Genomic DNA, 17,444 nt, shown 5'->3' on the forward strand with positions numbered 1-17,444 from the left:
GATCTATTTCTGTACTACAGCCTTATCAGAAACCTAAAGACTCTGACTCTTTATCCTTCCATTCATGACTTGGAGGCTCCTCCTCCTCATGCGTCAGTTTGTTTATACACATCCCGCCCCTCGCGTCTCATAAAACACCGCACACACGCACGGTCGAGTGGGATATTTCGTCAGCGCCCACGGCAACAGCTTTCCTGTCTTCTCGTCTGTCTCCTTTCGCTATTATCAATCAGAAGACTGTAAAGGTAATTTCACTTTTCATGTTTCATTGCTACAACAAAACATTTTCTTTATCTAAGTAAGTGTTGTAAGGGCAGCTTTTCCGGTTGTAACGTTTACTCACCCGGTGTTAGAAGTGGACTGATGCAATCCCTCCTCGTGTGTTATCAGTTGTATTGGCGCATTTTTTTAAATAAACAACACAACGTCCCTCATCTATACTCGGTACTTTATGTTTGAGAATAAAATATGAAAGATTCAGTCCTGCCCATTTTTGTTTTATTCGGTGTAGTTTGACGTTTCGTGAGGCGGCTTAATTTGTCATTTGAGCGGGGAATCAGCTGATGTAGTCGACCGCGTACACGGAAAACGGAGGAGAAACGTAACTTAATGAGAGGTGGCCATTGTGGAAAAAACGTTTAAACTGTTTTCTATTTTTTAAACACACGACTCGGCAGTTTTCCGTGTTATCGTCGGAGTTATTCATTCATTGTTTTGGTGCTCGGCGGCTAGCACAAGAAAAGCTACCAAGGCGTGGGGAATGACCGTAATGCTGCTTTCAAAGCCCCCCGAAAATACAGAATTTCTAACAACTCCATACATTATCCTTAATCAAAACAGATCTTGTTGCAAAATCCATTTATTTATTGCCTATTATGCTTTTATTTGGCTCAAACGGACACCTGACTGCTTTGCAGCTGCAAAGACTGATGCAATAAAACCCGCAGCGATAGGATAACGGATATAAAAGTATATGTGTGTGTATTTTTAAAGCTACAGAACTAAATTCTGATGCAACATTATGTTTAAGTTCAGTCACCACCGTCTGCTAACACTGTGCAAAATACGAGCACCAGAAATACAACCTGGTTACGTCAAGTATGTACACATAATAGGTAATTACGATGTTTCCGAAACATCTGAAGGCAACATTAGCAACACGCGATAGCCGATCGCAGCCACGTAGCTAGCTGGTGTTGTAGTCCTTGACAGATGGACAGCTGAACATCTCCCAGTATTATTGACACTGTTTGTAAGTAAGGCGATTGTTTATTTTTAAACTGTCGATTAATATAATTTTCACACCAATTTTGATATCTGATGTCCGCGACTGCCGTCAAAGTGAGTCATCCTTCCGGTAATATTCACTAGCATGGTGTGTGCATTCAGGGTGTTAACCGTGCTTAAGTTGCATCAGCCGTTTAAAAACCAGTCCGCAATTAAATGTAGTAAAATTGTTATGGCGGTGTATAAGGAGGGATAATAGGGACACAAGGTTTTCATTTTGATTCAAATCTGCTGGGTGGAGTAGAGAGGTTGTTGGACTAACCAAGAAGCCACATGCCACGTTAGTTACTTTCCTAAATCTTGCCTTGCAAGGGAATAATTCCAGCTTAGACTGACAAAGACAAAACCCTAAATGAGAGCTTTTTCTATCACTGTCACTGCTGCAGCTATAAATTAGTGCTTTTATCATCGAAAAGTTTACAAGAGCAACAGCCTCAGATTTTCAGTAGTATTTAAAATTTTGCATACATTTAAACACAAAAGATTATTAATAATGTACTCAGATGGGAATGACGAACATGCTCACTCAGTTGCCAGGTTCTCTGGTACAAAGAATTACAATTAATTAAGCAGCCTTTTTAAATGTGAAGATTTGATCCTTTTCAACAAAACAAGATTTATGAAGACACTACCTACTTTTCAATATTTTGTTGTCAAACAAGTACTCCAGAAAATAAGCAGTAGATTAAGCTGTAATGATAATAAGTCCAGAGCTATGCTGAGACGTATTTCTAATGTTTAGTCCACCCTGTTTTGATTACTGAGGATAAATATTAGAAACCTCCAAGTTCAACAAAAACTGACCTCTGACTAGGTAAGATTTACTGCAGGACTGTTGTGTTTAATTGTGTCACTTTGAGCTAGGTGTGCTTAATAATCTGGGAGCAGTATAAATGTGGAAAAGCTTGATGGTAGATGTTGGTTGAGTTTAATAGTACAGACTGTTTTTAATTGATACGTTCTTCGTACATTTTTGCATCAGCCATCACCAACTGGGTGATTCTGCCATAACAACATAATGTTTTATACGTACAAGGACGTCTGTTATACTGTAACGTCCTCTTGAACTTTCCCACCTCTTGGGATTACTGAGAGGGATTGCTGATCATTTCTGTGTTATTTCTGGAGATGTGGTTGAAAAATGAAGTTAACCAGAAATTTGGTGCGTATGCATTCACACAGGAAGAATGTGTGAACCACACCCTTAAAATCACCAGCCTGCATCTGAGCGTGAACGTCTGATATTGGCAAGGTACATTTTGGCATCAGCCATCATCAGATTGGGCTTGACATGATTATTGCAACAACCAACAATATTTTCTTATTGTTGAGATTTATTTAGTGTCTATCGTGAATAGATTTATGCGAGAAGTTTATGTGGTAGCCTAGTTTCTAATTAGTCAGAGTATAATTACACTTGAGGAAGAAAAATTACAAGGAAACCTACTTAAGTTGATGAATATTAACCTTATCTTGGTGCACATACGTGTCCAGCTGACCGGTTATCCTTTTCTCATAATGTATACTTCTGTTCCTGTGGCTGATACCATTAGTGTTACAATAGCGTTGGCGTTGGTCATGGGAAAGCGAACAGATTCTTAGTTTGTCACATTCCATTTCACAGCGAGAGCAGTTTTTTGGCAGGAGCAGTGGCATCCAGCCAGGTGACTTAAAGGGTCGTTCGGTTCGGTCTCAGTGGTCGGTCTGTTCACATGCACTCGCACATGAGTTCACACACATGTATACATTAACAAAACCCCATATGCCCTTTTGTGCGAAATTGCAGCATACATAAAACATACAAACATATATTTCTAACTAACAAAAATACTGTACACAACTTCAAACACATGGAAAACCATTGTGTTTGTGATGCCTGAAGAATGGTTCTCTGACTCCAGCCATGATATGGTGTTCCTTTCAGGATTATACAAGGTCAGATTTCCACCTTTCAATAGCTGTTTAGCCTCATACAGGGAACTGTACGTGATGTTCACTTTGTTCAGCTGCTGGCCTCACAAATGACGATACAGTTGCGTTATCACTAGGATATTATCAATAGTGGGGAAAGGCAGATAGAGACTCTCAGTGAATCTAAACTTTAAACAGTATGTTCCATGCACCTTCAAACAATAACATACAACAGAAACAAATTTCCACTTCAACTCAGGTAAATATTTGAATATATTCGTACAGTTGTGGTCATTCTGAATGGCCCTTTTTAAATGAAGAGTTTCAGTTGTTACTCTTGAAACCAAGGTTTAGTCTGCATAAGATTAAAAAAAATCAGCACCTACAAACATTTCTTCATCTTATTTTGATAAATTTGAGACTAATATCAGGACTGTAAGATGTAGAGATTCATATTTTTAAGCAGATTTGTGGAGGATTTTTCTATTTCCGTTTAGCGATGGATAATTAGATAACTGACAGTACCACTGTCCTATTAGCAGAAATAATGTTGCCTGTCTGGTCATTTAACAACAGAGTTGCATTTTTGTTGTTGTTGACAACAGTGGCAGTCAAAACAAAGCCATGTGTTGTAATATGTACAGAACTAGGAGCGCCAACAAGCTATAATGAGGTTAGCAGGTTTGTTACTTCTCCAAATAATCCTCTTAGAGTCCATGGCAGCAGTTGCAGCAACGCTAAGTCAAGTGACAGGACCATTATCCCTGAAGCCTGTTGTTACCGGAGCACTGTCGGCCCAAGTTGTTGGTCGTAGATAAAGAGCCCTTTAGTTAGCCCCATGCATAAAAAATTGAATATACTCTGGTTGTGTTGTTGCTGAAGGAAGTAAACTGAGAGACCACAAAACAGAAAGCAACTCTCCCCTCTGAGTGTCGTGTATTCACTTTACAATAACAGGAACAGAAAATGGCTGCAGGTAGCGTGCTCATCTTTTCATGTGGGTGTGTGTGTGTGTGCAGTTACGCAGTGGAGTTTGCAGACGGCACATATTGTGGGCCACACCTCCATACAAAACTGGCACCCTCGTGAAAACCACAAGGAAAAGATTAGCAGGTAGTTGACGTGACGGAGACATCGACTGACATTAAGGTGGTGCTAGCACTGCTTTAATGAGACCACCCTAAAGTGAGGTCACACAGCAATCAGGTGTGCATTATTGTAACCTTAAGGTGGGAACTGTGCCACAACCTAGACAGCAGACATGAAAGAAAATCATATTTTGAAAGGAAAATTCCCACAGACATTTCCTAACAAATGCTCATGCCTCTTCATATTTGGTTGAGAATGAACTTCCCCAAATGCAAAGTCCTCTCAGTGTTTTACAGGTTGCACAGTTGCAGTTGCACTTTTGTCCTGCTTAGTGAAGGTATGTGCTGTGTTGGGCGAACACCTGCTGAGATCACAGCCAGCTGGGCACAGTAGTTTAGTAATAAATGTTTATTGACACAACATTGACACCCTTAGATCTCATTTCCTGGTGTGCAAGTGGAAAATGCTACTGGAATGTCACACCAAGCGGGGAGTGGGAGCATTTCCACCATGTACCAGTTTCCCATCAGTCTTCAGAGGGCTGAATGTTTGTTATTGCGGTTGTCGGGTGCTCTCTGTGTTGTTTTTATTTCATTGTTTGACAGTGTTTGTCTTTTTCTCTCAACACTTAACTGTACTAGGCAGGATATTCTCTTTTGAAAAAGTAGGACTAGAAGTGCTTTGATTAAATAGGTTGTGTTGTTTTTATGGTATTAATAGAATATTGTTACTGTACTGAAACATTGTGAGAGCTTGTATCCTGCGTGCTATGAAAAAGAACAGACCAAAATTAGACCATAACATAATCTACAGCTGAAAGGCCTTTTTCTTCCTTTTTTAAAATTGGCTCACTCTATACTCTGTGACCTCAAGCTTTGTATAAACAGAACTTGTGAACTTCTTGAGGTCATGGTGCTTCTTTGTATTTTCACGGTATCATCCCAAAAATGAAACTTCAGAGGTGGTTAGCAACCCAAAACAGTTGTCAGACTCCTTTGTATTTTCCATGTTGTAGTCTTTGATTATCCTTATTTGTTTAATAATCTTGGTTTTTCCTTGCACTGTTTTTGTTGTGCGGTATATCCAGTTTTCCTGCAGTTTTTCATCCAGTATTTTTGTTTCCTTAACCTGATTCTAGCTCTGTCTTTGCTCCACCATCTGAAAAGTTACCTGTAACTTGAATTGGTGTCACCTCCTGAGCAGGGATGAAATTTAATTCTTGTAACTTCTCGAAAAGCGCAGTAGAAACAAAAAGCAAAACTGTTGTGTTATGTGTCAAGGTAAAAACACCACAACAGAAAATAGACCCTGTGAAAAGCAAGAGTAGTCGTGCGGGTGACACTCATCGCCCCCACATCTTTAGTTTCACACATTTAATGAGTGTGAAAGGACGTTTTTCCCTCAACCTCTGATCTAGGTAGACAGCCACAGTCACACATCCACACTGTGCCGCACAGTCGGCTTGGCCTGGGTTAGTATTTCACTTCGTCTCTTTGCTGCCTGACCGGTGAAGTGACTGATAGCCCTGAAATGTCCGTCTGCCTTCTCAGCATTCACACCAAGGAATCAGGTGTCGTTGCATTAATAGCCTCACGCACACGGCATCTTTGCCTTCGACGCTGCTCTGCCCACCACCTGAGGTCCTCGCTTCGAGCGTCGTGTTGGAAAATTTGCAAAGCTGAGCCTTACCATTAAATTTCAAGAGGAGTACAACTTCATGTTGAGATAAATTCTGGGTACTGTCATGTTGAATTTTTTTTTCTTCTATAAATTGCTCCAAATCGTTAGAATAACCATGTTGTATGTTTCCGATCCTTAAGAACAGAGTTAAATCATTTGTAAAGAGCTGATTCTCATTTCCAACCTTGCAGGACAGTGGAGTTACTTTATGATTCACACTTGTAAGTTAACCATTGTCATTTAACACTGTTAATGTTTACATGACAGTGGTAGTTGTAGTAATACTCATAAAACTAGTGTAGCATTTGCAGATTAGATATGCATGCTTCACCCTTGACATTAGAGGCATGGCATTGCCAGGAGTTACATATACCCACAAGTGTATTACTTCAAATACCAATGAACTGCAACATTTAATTCATAAGGCATTGTTTGCACACGGTCATTGATAATCATTGCTTTACTTTTCAATTCAAACAGTGAATTAATCAAACTCACAAAGCCACAGACCATTTTTACCAAGACAAATGTTGCATAGGACATTCACACTCACTCATTCACAAACACACTTGATGTGCAAAGCTCTGGTCTCAGTGTTGCGCTGTAGCTCTTCACAGACAACTGACAGTCCAAAAATTATGAAGTCAACTTTTATTTAGTGATGTTTTAATCATCTCTTCAAAGAGGCATGTCAATGACATACAGCATGATGAGAACTAGGTTTACAGTACATAAAGAAATATATAGTCACATGCGTTAATCTTAGCAGGGGCGGCTGCATAACAGCACAATCTATCAAAATCTCGGTTTAGCATTTGACCAGGGTGAATTAAATCCACTGGCCTAACCAGTTTAAGCACCAGGATTTCTCTCTGCACATACCCCACAGCTTGGAGTAAAAAAAACTTATGTAACAACTTTTACAGATTAAAGCGTTCCATATTTACCTCTACAAATCAAAACTTTGAAATATTAAATGGCCCGAAGTAATGTAGTTTAATATTGTAGAGCCTGTTGCGCAAAATAACTTTGATGACTGGCCGATGTTTTATGCCCAACATTTTTCTGTGAGGTGTGTTTGTGTTGTTTTGGTGTGTCTACATTTTGTGCATGGCCAGAAAATACCTTTTACTTTAACCTTTTGCCCATTACAGTCGATACAAGTACTCATCTTACTGCCCTTAAATTGTAAGTCATTTGCTGTGAGAGGTTTACGTAAAGCCTGATGCATCCAGGAGTCTCACCACCTCCAAAGTCAAATAGAAAAACACTGTATCTGTCAGGTCAGGTTTGCTTTGCTAAGTGTCCTTGGCCTGTTATGAACTGTGCACACATGCTGTGCAGAAACTGATGTAACCATTATCATTCACCCTTTTCCCAAACTTGACAAGCTTGTTACTGACGTAAATCGTGTGGCTGTTGTCCTTGAGGATGGTTTTGTCTGTGTGTTATTCTTTATACTTGCGGCTTTGTCTCATCGATAATGAATGTGTCACAATCACTTAAGCAACAGTAATGATTAAATTGTAGCTACAGTTAGTAATTTGACATTTTCATGTAGTTGTTGTATAGAGTAAGGGTCAGGTTTTATATACAGTGTATTTTATCTGTTTATCAACCTTCTCCTAGTGCAGCTGGTTCACCTTATCGAGTGGGTGGTTCACGCTGTCCTCCTCTCCCCCTGCTGATATTAGCCTGCAACCATATCGTCTCCTCACAGCCTCTGGCTTTCCCAGGCTTCTCTCTGTCAGCCTCTGTCTGCTAAAGAAAACACAACACAAGCAGTAGATCGTCTTTTCTCGCAGTGAAGGAGTGGTGAGGAATTAGGCTAGGTGTTCTTTTGTTTTTATAGGGGTGTATACTATGGCAGGTTTATTTGTGAAGGTGAAATTAAGATTAGATTCAAGCCTAGTAGGATATTGGTAGGTTTCTTTTGTCTTCACACGGTCTCTCTGTGACCCACTGCTTCTCATGATGTGTTACTAAGCTGTAAGAGGTTGAGGTATGAATTCCTGGAAGTTGCGTAACTGGTATTTATACAGGTTCTCATGTAGTGAAATGCATCTTTTTTTTAAATGTCTATCCAAACCTGCTGACAGACTCTTTCTTCTCTCCTTTTTTGCTGAAGAGAAGAATATTCCAAGAAAGTTTCCAACAGCTCTGATGCTACCTGTGTTTACTTGAAATGTATCTAAAACCTGCTGAGACACTGTATGTGATATCAGACCACACAAATAAACTCGACAACTTATGCCACAGAGTTGTCAAGTTTATTTGTACAGCCAGAGAACACGTCCTAGAGTTGACCTATTCTGTGAGCATTTGAGTGTTTTTTGTTTTGTTTTGTTTTTTGTTTTTTAACCCTGCCACAGTTTCCCTGCAGTTTGAACACCTTTCTTGGAAAATGTTCAGTGTTGGAAAGAATTGATGGAATAATCCGACTGCAGTGCCAAACACAGAGCCCTGAGAAATGTAAGCTTTGGCAATTACTGAATAGTTCCCTGTTTTGAGCTCTTGTTTTGTTACTGTGTTTCTTCACAGGTCCTAATCTGCTGCTGTGACCACAGACCTGCTACTTCCTGTTCTGACTGCTTGAGTAAACCTAAGCGAACACACCTACACCAAAGGACCAATAGTAAACAAGTACTTGGTTTACCCACCCCATCTGCCCAAAGGACTTCTAGTCTCAGTCTGCTCACTTGTGCTCTGTTTAAGCAGTGTCAGTCACACACACACACCCACACTAGAGGGATTTAAAACACATAGCCTGCTTCAGCACCCACGCTTGGTCACAGCAAATATGGCCAGCAAGCTGTCCAACTTTGGCAAAACCCTGCTGCGCCGCCGGGCATTACAGTGCTCCGGCGAAGAGACCCGATTTGCCCGATGCCTGTCCACCCTGGACCTAATCGCCTTGGGGGTGGGCTCTACGCTTGGCGCCGGTGTTTATGTCCTCGCTGGTGAGGTTGCCCGAGAAAAGGCAGGACCCGCCATTGTCCTGTGCTTCCTCATTGCTGCTCTGTCCTCCATGTTGGCCGGCCTGTGCTACGCCGAATTTGGAGCCCGGGTCCCCAAGACAGGTTCTGCATACCTTTACAGCTATGTGACAGTTGGAGAAATCTGGGCCTTCATCACAGGCTGGAACCTCATCCTCTCCTATGTGATAGGTGAGCTTTATAAAGTTGCAGTGGAGTTGTTGAAGTGATTTTTATGCTGTGTCATTTCCTTTCATCGCACGGTCGACTAATCTCAATTTCTGTCTTCTCTTTTAGGTACCGCCAGTGTGGCCAGGGCATGGAGCTCAACCTTTGACAGCCTGGTCGAGCAAAAGATCTCTGACTTCTTTAAAGCCTCCATGACAATGGAGGTGCCAGGTGGGGTGCTGGCAAAGTACCCTGACCTGTTTGCCCTCATCCTGGTTCTCCTGCTCACTGGTGAGTTTGCCCTTCTCATCCTCTGTCATTATTCTCAGTGGCTCCCAACCTGGGGTCAGGATCATCTCGGGGGTTACAGGTTAAGTTGTGAAATAGAAAGTTTTACCTCTTAAAAAAATTTGCTTCACATTAATGGGTCACAAGCAAAAAAGTTCGGGAGCCACAGATTTGATTGTTATGAATGAAGTAGTTTTAAAAGCAACCCACTGAAACTGCCTAAATTAACTTCTTCTCTTATGTCAAACTGGGGCATCAGTTTGATAATTGTCAAAAAAAAGTCCCAGCAAACATAGCCATTGTTAGCACTGCATTTAACAGCATTGCATAACAGCCCGAACAGTTGTCACACTAATATCACAGCTAGTGTGCCATGCCAGAGGCAGTGTTGGAGAGAAATAATTGGTAGCTTGGTGTTGCTGACTGATGGCATCTTGGAAGTGATGAAGTACGAAAACATCCACCCACATAGCAGGACATGCTGTTATTGGTGCTGAAATATGAATTCTCTCTTTCTCCGTTACATCCCTCTCTCTTCCTGTTCCTCTCCTCTCTTCCTGTACTTTCTGCCCTCAGGACTTCTGGCCTTTGGTGTGAGCGAGTCGGCGCTTGTGAATAAGATCTTCACAGGCATCAACCTGGTGGTTCTGGGGTTTGTCATCATCTCGGGCTTCGTCAAGGGGGACGCGGCCAACTGGTCCCTGAAAGAGGATAACTACATCGGCTACAAAAATAGCACCAACAGCAGCAGGCCGTTTCAGTCAGTATTTAAACTTGAAAGTTTTACAGTTTCCTCTGCGCTTGATCATTATTCACGGCTGTTAAACAAACTGTGTGCATCTTCTTCTGCCACTCAGACTTGAGAAAGAGTTCGGCGTGGGTGGTTTTGCTCCGTTTGGCCTCGGTGGAGTCCTGTCTGGTGCCGCCACCTGCTTCTATGCGTTTGTGGGCTTTGACTGCATCGCTACAACAAGTGAGTGATTTTAATATTTCCATGAGAAACAATGTAGCTTCCTGCTCTTTGTTGTTTTGTTATGAACAAAAAACTGACACCTATGCAGATCATCATTACAAACAATGTCTCAGTGCAGGTACTGGATCATGGCCCTTTAGGCAATTATAAATCACACACACATGCAGAAAATCATTCTCAGGTGTGTTTTACAGTTTATTTATTTATTGTATGTTACAGGGTGTCTTGTTTCTGATGAAGCAACATATGAGAAACAAGACACCCAGTTTCCACAAAGACTTGCAGTTTTGATGTGGGAATTTGCTCCTGTTGACTAAGTACCCCTAAGGTCACATAAGCACGAATGTTTAGATGTCACACACAAGAGTGTAAACTGCTTTTGATGATGAGTCTTTATTCAATATTACATGAGTACATCTGGGATATCTCCACATCATATTCGAACAGTCCTGGGCTGATGCAGTCCCTGTCACCCGTATTGAAAGGCTGTGTTACTTAACTTAGAATGTAATTAGAGAGATGTCATCATCTGCCAACACCCTCAAGTCTTTTTTTTCAGGTGCTTTGAAGACTGCATTGCGTTTATCCAATTTACGATCTTGGGACAAGCATAAATTAGCATCTCCCTTTCATCATTTGACCATTTCACATCAACAAATCGTCTTTTTGTTTTGTCCTCAGGTGAAGAAGCAAAGAACCCCATGCGGTCCATTCCTATTGGTATCGTGGCCTCGCTGCTGATCTGTTTTTTCGCCTACTTCGGCGTGTCTGCTGCTCTCACCCTGATGATGCCGTACTATGAGCTGGACATCCAGAGTCCTCTGCCTGAGGCCTTCAGCCATGTCGGCTGGGCTCCCGCCAGATACATTGTGGCTGTGGGCTCTCTCTGTGCTCTGTCCACCAGGTAAGGAAGAAAACAGTTCACTTGTAATGATGTGTTCCTCTACATAACTATGAATCTCTTTTAACACTAAAGATTTAGATATTTTGCTAACTGTTGATCTTCTCACAGTCTCCTAGGCTCTATGTTTCCCATGCCTCGAGTTATCTACGCCATGGCAGAAGATGGGCTGCTGTTCCGAGTTCTGTCCAGGATGAACGATCGCACTAAGACCCCTCTCCTGGCTACCATCGCTTCTGGCATTGTTGCAGGTAAGCTCACTGTCTCTACCTGATTATTTTTCATGATTTCTCTTTCTTTTTTGTGTGTGTGTTTATCTGTGTATCTTTCATGTCATGTTAGCTCACTGCTTTTTTTGTTGTTGTTGCGTCTATCCCATGCTCTCAAGTCTGTCGAGAGTGGTTGTTTGTAGTTTGCCAGGGTCAGGGCTCTGTCTCCTGTCTTCTGTCTGTTCAGGATCAATAACAAATTACCCTGTAGAAAAATCAGCAAAAACAGATACCACAGTGTTACATTGTGGGCAGTCTCAACCATTACAGCGTGACTTTGTCCCTAATTTCTAAAAAAAATAAAAAATCTGGTTTTACCTCTCCCTCCAGCTCTCATGGCCTTCCTGTTTGACCTGGCAGCTCTAGTTGACCTCATGTCTATTGGAACTCTGCTGGCGTACTCTTTAGTGGCCATCTGTGTCCTTATCCTCAGGTAAGCACCTTAATTCTCTGCTAGCAGTCTCACAGTCTTCTCAAGTTGTAATCATGTGGTAATTACCCCCAAGCAGCTGCTGTGCCAAGGCCATTTCCAAGTACCAGTTTGAAAGTATGGTTATATCATAATGTGTATACAGCTAAAACACAAGGGTCACAGAGGCTTTACACACTGCCTCTCTAATGGCTCATTCTTATTAGTATTGGGCTAAACTGGGCAAAAAAAAATGTTGCACAAGAATGTTTCTACATTTTATGAAAGCTCTTATTTGTATACAGCCAGTGTTTCTAGTTATAGAGGTGATTTTCCAGCTAAGCCACAGTAAACAATCCCCCTTTTTCTTACTCCTTGACACACTTCCTTCCTTCCATAGGTACCAGCCAGGCACCCTGAATTCGTCCAGCCAGACAGAGAAACTGGTGGAGCTGGTGGAAGGGGAGAAGGTGGCTGTAAGCGGAGGGGACAGCGGTGACGAGTATGGCATGGAGATGGAGGAGACGCCGCTCCGAGAGACCTTCACCGCCAAGCTACTCTTCTGCCCAAGTGGAAAGATCCCAACGCAGACATCTGGGAACATTGTCTACGCTACCACCGCTATTATTTGTAAGTATGTCATGGAGGAGGCTAAAGATAGAACTCGCTGCTGACTCCTTTCAGCTGATGAATGTGAGAATAAGATCTGTACATACAAATAGACTTCATCTCCACCTCTCCTTGCAGCTGTTCTCATCACCATACTGTGCACTATCCTGGCCAATTATCTGCCAGAGCTGCTGGACGGGCACGCTGCCGTTTTGGTGCCCTGTGTCATTTTGACTCTGCTCTGTAGCATCTGTGTCGTCATCATCTGGAGGCAGCCAGAGAGCAAAGAGGCTCTCACCTTCAAGGTAACTATTAAACCCTGAGAATGCAGCCGCTGTGTTGCAGAGAAGCAACTTCTCTGTTTTGTCTTTGTCTTTTAAGTTCTTTGTTTTGGAAAAACTACACTGTTACATCAGCAACTCTGAGACTGTCTTGGCAGCTGAGAGGCTGAGATATCCACTTCTTATTTGCAATGTCATTTTGGAACATCTTCCTCTCTCTCTCTGCTACTCAGAGCAGAACCTGGTCAGTTTTTGAAACAGTTACACTGACTTTGTCTCTGTTCTCTCAAGGTCCCTCTTCTTCCCTGGCTGCCCCTCTTCAGTGTTTTTGTCAACATCTACCTCATGATGCAGCTGGACCTGGGCACATGGTGCCGCTTCACCGTTTGGATGGTTATTGGTACGTTGTAAACATCACTAATTCTGCTCTCATATCTAGTGTTCCACGTTCATGTAACTGTTTCCTAACTTCCTGTTTCCTCTCTGCTTCCCTCCAGGTTTCGCCATCTACTTCGGTTATGGTATTAAGAACAGCAGTGAAGCTGCCAACAGGTCATCCCCACGCAAATACGAACCCGCACTGCAGACCAAGAGCCCAATTTACAAGGGCGCCCCTGATGACAGTGACGTGGAGGCCGGCAGCAGCCCCTGATACAGACTGACTTAGACCTGGGAAAATGTTGCAGAGCATCTACACTCATTTTGGCAGTCTGGTCAAACTAGAAGCCAAATGCTGCAGTGTAGGCAGCCTGGAACACAGCCCTGGGTTTAAAGGGAGGAGAGGCAAGAGAGCGCCACACACACATCTTACCTCTGATTTGGAGGCTGATTAACTTGATGGCTAGACACTGTGACAGAGCCATTTTCTCACCCATGTGTCTGTTTTAATCTGTCTGTTTGTCTGTACTTAGGCTTAGCCTACCTGAGATACTTACCTGCCTATAACACATGCTTTGAATGGATCGAACTAACAGGAGTACTTCATGAAGTTCATGAGGGACTCCTCATGAAGTTCTCTTTTTCATTATCTGAAGCCGTTAGCTGGAAAAATGTTACACGTAAGCTATTTTTCGTCTTAGCTTCCTCTCCGTTATTATTGCGCTGTGGCTGTGTGAGCAGCCACCAAGCCACTAGAGGTCAGTAAGTACTGCTGTGTACATTACTAAAAATTATGATTTAAACCAGTGAGTTTACGATTGTCAAGACGCGTGGATCAATGAGCTAGACATCAAGCTGTTTACGAAACATGATTTTCATAAGGACAGTCAGCACAGCGGTGGCACAGGTGAAAATCACCTGCTTCCTGTAAACAACTTAAAATGGAGGTGACCTGTCTAGTTTATTTGTCCTTGTTTATTGCACCAGCCTGTTTGTTTGAGTGTAAACAGGGTAGCACTGAAGCTGTGTGGTTTACAGGGCAGTTAGGTCAGTAGCACACAGTCGATGTTGACGTCGTCAGCAGCTGCACGGTTCAGTGTCTGAGGCTGAAGTACTCTTTTACAGATTGAATGAGTTTTAAACACACTATCGCCCTCGGACACTCCCTGCTCCCAGACAGCAGCCATGGTATGAAATGAGTCGCTTATCATTAAGTATCCATGTTATGCCTCTGTATCTGTATCCTCTGTATGTGGACTCTGTTGAAATGGTATTTGTGGCCTTTGTTTCAACCATAACCAGGTAACTAACAGGATTTTAATGAGGCTTTTAACAGGCAAAAAGACGACAGACTATGTCTTGAGCCAAAGGGCCTAGAAATCCAATGAAGTAAATGCAGCAAAAGAAAATTTACTCTCTGCTGTGCTTTCTGCTATTTACTAGTGTAAACCCCCATCCGTTATTCCAACATTGTTGAACATAGAAGGTATGTATGAAATTTAAATAATCCATGACGTTAGATGCAGATATGTAATGAAATCTGGAAGTAACAAATCTGTTTCAAATTCTGAGGATGGATTTTAGATGGATTTAGAAATCACATTAATTGCATCAAGTTCTCCTCTGATGGGTCAAGCAACAGGCTGTTTTAGAAAAATTCAGATAATACACAATGATTAGTTTCTAACTGACATTTGTCCACTTCACTTTGGTGTCTGGGAGCTGGGGCTGTGTTTCTGAACAAGGGTCTGTCTTTCAACACCACTAAAATATCATTACCTGTTTTTATTTTTACTTCCTTGTGAAAAGACTTGTTTTTTCACAAAGGTTCTTGTTTAGTTTCAATTGAAACTTGTTCTTGGCGGCTTAGTCTGTTGAGCCCCCATCACTTTTATTTTTACAACTGTATTTACTTTTTCGGGATAGAACCGTTAATATTTAAATGTTTATAGTATTGTTTGTTTGGGATAGGTTGCATTTTTGTTTTGCCTTTTAATATCAGTCTCAATTAATATGCTTTTTAGATGTTAATGTATTTTAATCGTTAATTGTACAGATTTTTGGGTTTGAGTCTTTTTGGTCTCTCATTTCTTCCACAGCTTTTTTTTTTTCTTTGTTGCTAATGTCACCAAATGATTTAACTTTCAAATTTCTTTTTCCCTTCTGACCAAATGAACATGTTATTGGAAACTGAGCTTTCCAGATCAAATTATGACCACTTAAAGTTGGTCTCTAAATTGTGTAATTTTAAATGTTTTTATCCCCAATCCTCTGGAGTCAATATGTTAACTTATTGTTAATAGCATTTTTTGTTGTTGTTCTAGTAAAGTGCGTTACTGTAGAGTGTACAGTATTTGTTTAAAACTATATCTTTATTTGTATAATGCTGTAAATTATACAATCATACATTCTTTAAAATATGACCTTAAGTACAATTTGGTAAGAGGTTGTTTTTGTAAATTACACTTGAAGGCATTTCATTTGACTCTGGAAGCTGCTGAAATCCAAACTGTACAAATCCTAGTCCCTTTTTTTTATTTTCAGATAAAATGGGTCCCGATGGAGGCAATATTGAAGATTTTAAAAATGCCCCCTCAAAGCCTTCACTCCCAAAATGTTTGTGGAGAAACAGGGTGAGGGAAGATTTGGATTCAGTCAGTGTTATTAGATGAAGTGAATCTATAATCTGGTGCCTAAAAGAACCATCGTCCTGCCTGAGAAAGGCACCGGGGCTGGTAAAACAAAAGTTCAGCTGCGTCTCAGTCTCAAGTATTTCAAGAGCTGCTCTTACAGACATGAGTCAAACATTATGTGAGACTCAAGACTTTCACTGCAGATTCAAGTGTAAGGCTCATAAATTCTCTTGTCTGTCAGTGCTGGACCACAGGAAGAGCTAATTTAGCATTAAAATGTCATGTGATGTGGCTGTGACTCACAGGCAGCCCTTGTGCCTTTCAATAATCAACATGATCATTCCCCCTCTTGATGCTGTCTCATCAACAGCAGTGATCTATTTTTGTCTTTCTGTTTTATATCCTGTACATATGGCTGTCATGTATAAAATGAGCTGTATTTTCAATGTTTTTTTTTTTTAAATAAAACACAATTCATGCTTATAGCAGATCGAAGGCCTCTGTGTTTTATCTACCTCTTCTGTTTTTTTTTTAAAGTAAGAATGGAGACATTTCCTCAGTGTGAGCTGCATACCAGAGGCTTTAGTTAAGGCTACCTTTACCGGTTTTGCAATGAGTCACCGGGGACTCACTTAATCATCTTAAAAATGTCATCTACATAAGTAACAACATGTCTACCCATCAGCTGTTATAGGAACTTATAACAAATCCTTAAATTCCTCCACATCCTATCTATGTCATTATTAGTAGTTTTAGATATTTTTTTAAACAGTTTTAGGTTGAAATAGGCCATAATTATTTTAATACCTAAAAATACAAAACACTGTCCATTTTCCTCAGTTTCTTAAGTCCACTTTCCTGTTGCATTTCTCTAAACATGAAGAGCAATCACAACAATATAGTGCTGAATAGTGCAACACTTCATAAGACAGTAAAAGGCCTTTACTCACGCAAAACATTTAAGATGTCAAGAGTTAATAACTTGCCCCTTTGCCTCCAAAATGACATTTGCCTTTGTTACTATTTAAGTCAAGGCAGTCAAATGTCAAAGGAGCTGTGTCAGCCTGACAGAATCTGCCTATCTGGTAATGATATATTAAAACTGTGATATTTGACCTCACAGTAAAACACACACAAAAATATATTTCTAAAAACATGTTGTCTCTGTCCTCCCCATCTGTGACAAAATGACCACATACATCCTGTATGAGAGGCCTGTTGTCTCTCTCTGATGTCTGATAGGTATATATTAAGTGACTGGGGTACCTACATATGAAATACCCACTTCTGCTATGTATATTGTTAATGAGTTTGAGAATTGCACACAGTGTGTTTAGAAGATTTAAATTCAACAATTATGCCAAAGCGGTTGAGAAAAAGTCTTACGTTTATTTCTATCTAGAACCCTTCTCTCTTTATGTTGTCAATGTTTGTGGTTTTAGATTTTATTTGAAAAGGTTTTTAATAGCTTTAGTATTAACAGGCCAGAATTTCAATGCCTAAAAACACAAAACATGATGTGTTGAAATAGCTTTGCCTGCTCCCATCCCTTCTCCATACAGTAGGGCTGCCCTCTAGTGTTTACACACAGTA

At 41.0% G+C, this 17,444-nt stretch overlaps 1 protein-coding gene across 2 annotated transcripts; it reads left to right on the plus strand.

Moving 5' to 3' along the window:
* Positions 1-93: 93 nt before the first annotated feature.
* Positions 94-16,341, plus strand: slc7a3a (solute carrier family 7 member 3a). Of its 2 annotated transcripts, none has more exons than XM_018691065.2 (12): positions 94-245; positions 8,509-9,134; positions 9,240-9,401; positions 9,975-10,158; positions 10,256-10,371; positions 11,053-11,275; positions 11,384-11,523; positions 11,872-11,974; positions 12,351-12,580; positions 12,698-12,864; positions 13,132-13,240; positions 13,338-16,341. In XM_018691065.2, exons 2-12 carry the CDS (start codon positions 8,768-8,770, stop codon positions 13,490-13,492), a joined length of 1,956 nt encoding a protein of 651 aa, XP_018546581.1. In that variant the 5' UTR covers positions 94-245; positions 8,509-8,767; the 3' UTR covers positions 13,493-16,341. The 2 variants fall into 2 exon arrangements, with proteins under 2 accessions (XP_018546581.1, XP_018546582.1); XM_018691066.2 differs by lacking the exon at positions 94-245 and adding an exon at positions 1,111-1,252.
* The last annotated feature ends 1,103 nt before the right edge of the window (positions 16,342-17,444 follow it).

This window comes from Lates calcarifer, linkage group LG20 (assembly GCF_001640805.2).
Source record: "Lates calcarifer isolate ASB-BC8 linkage group LG20, TLL_Latcal_v3, whole genome shotgun sequence".
Lineage (NCBI taxonomy): Eukaryota > Metazoa > Chordata > Actinopteri > Centropomidae > Lates > Lates calcarifer.

Excerpts from the sequence above, each read along its gene's own strand:
- slc7a3a (XM_018691065.2), top strand. The coding sequence starts at position 8,768 with ATGGCCAGCAAGCTGTCCAACTTTGGCAAAACCCTGCTGCGCCGCCGG. Across the intron at positions 11,975-12,350 it reads ATCTGTGTCCTTATCCTCAG|GTACCAGCCAGGCACCCTGA; the intron begins GTAAGCACCTTA and ends TTCCTTCCATAG. Across the intron at positions 13,241-13,337 it reads CACCGTTTGGATGGTTATTG|GTTTCGCCATCTACTTCGGT; the intron begins GTACGTTGTAAA and ends GCTTCCCTCCAG.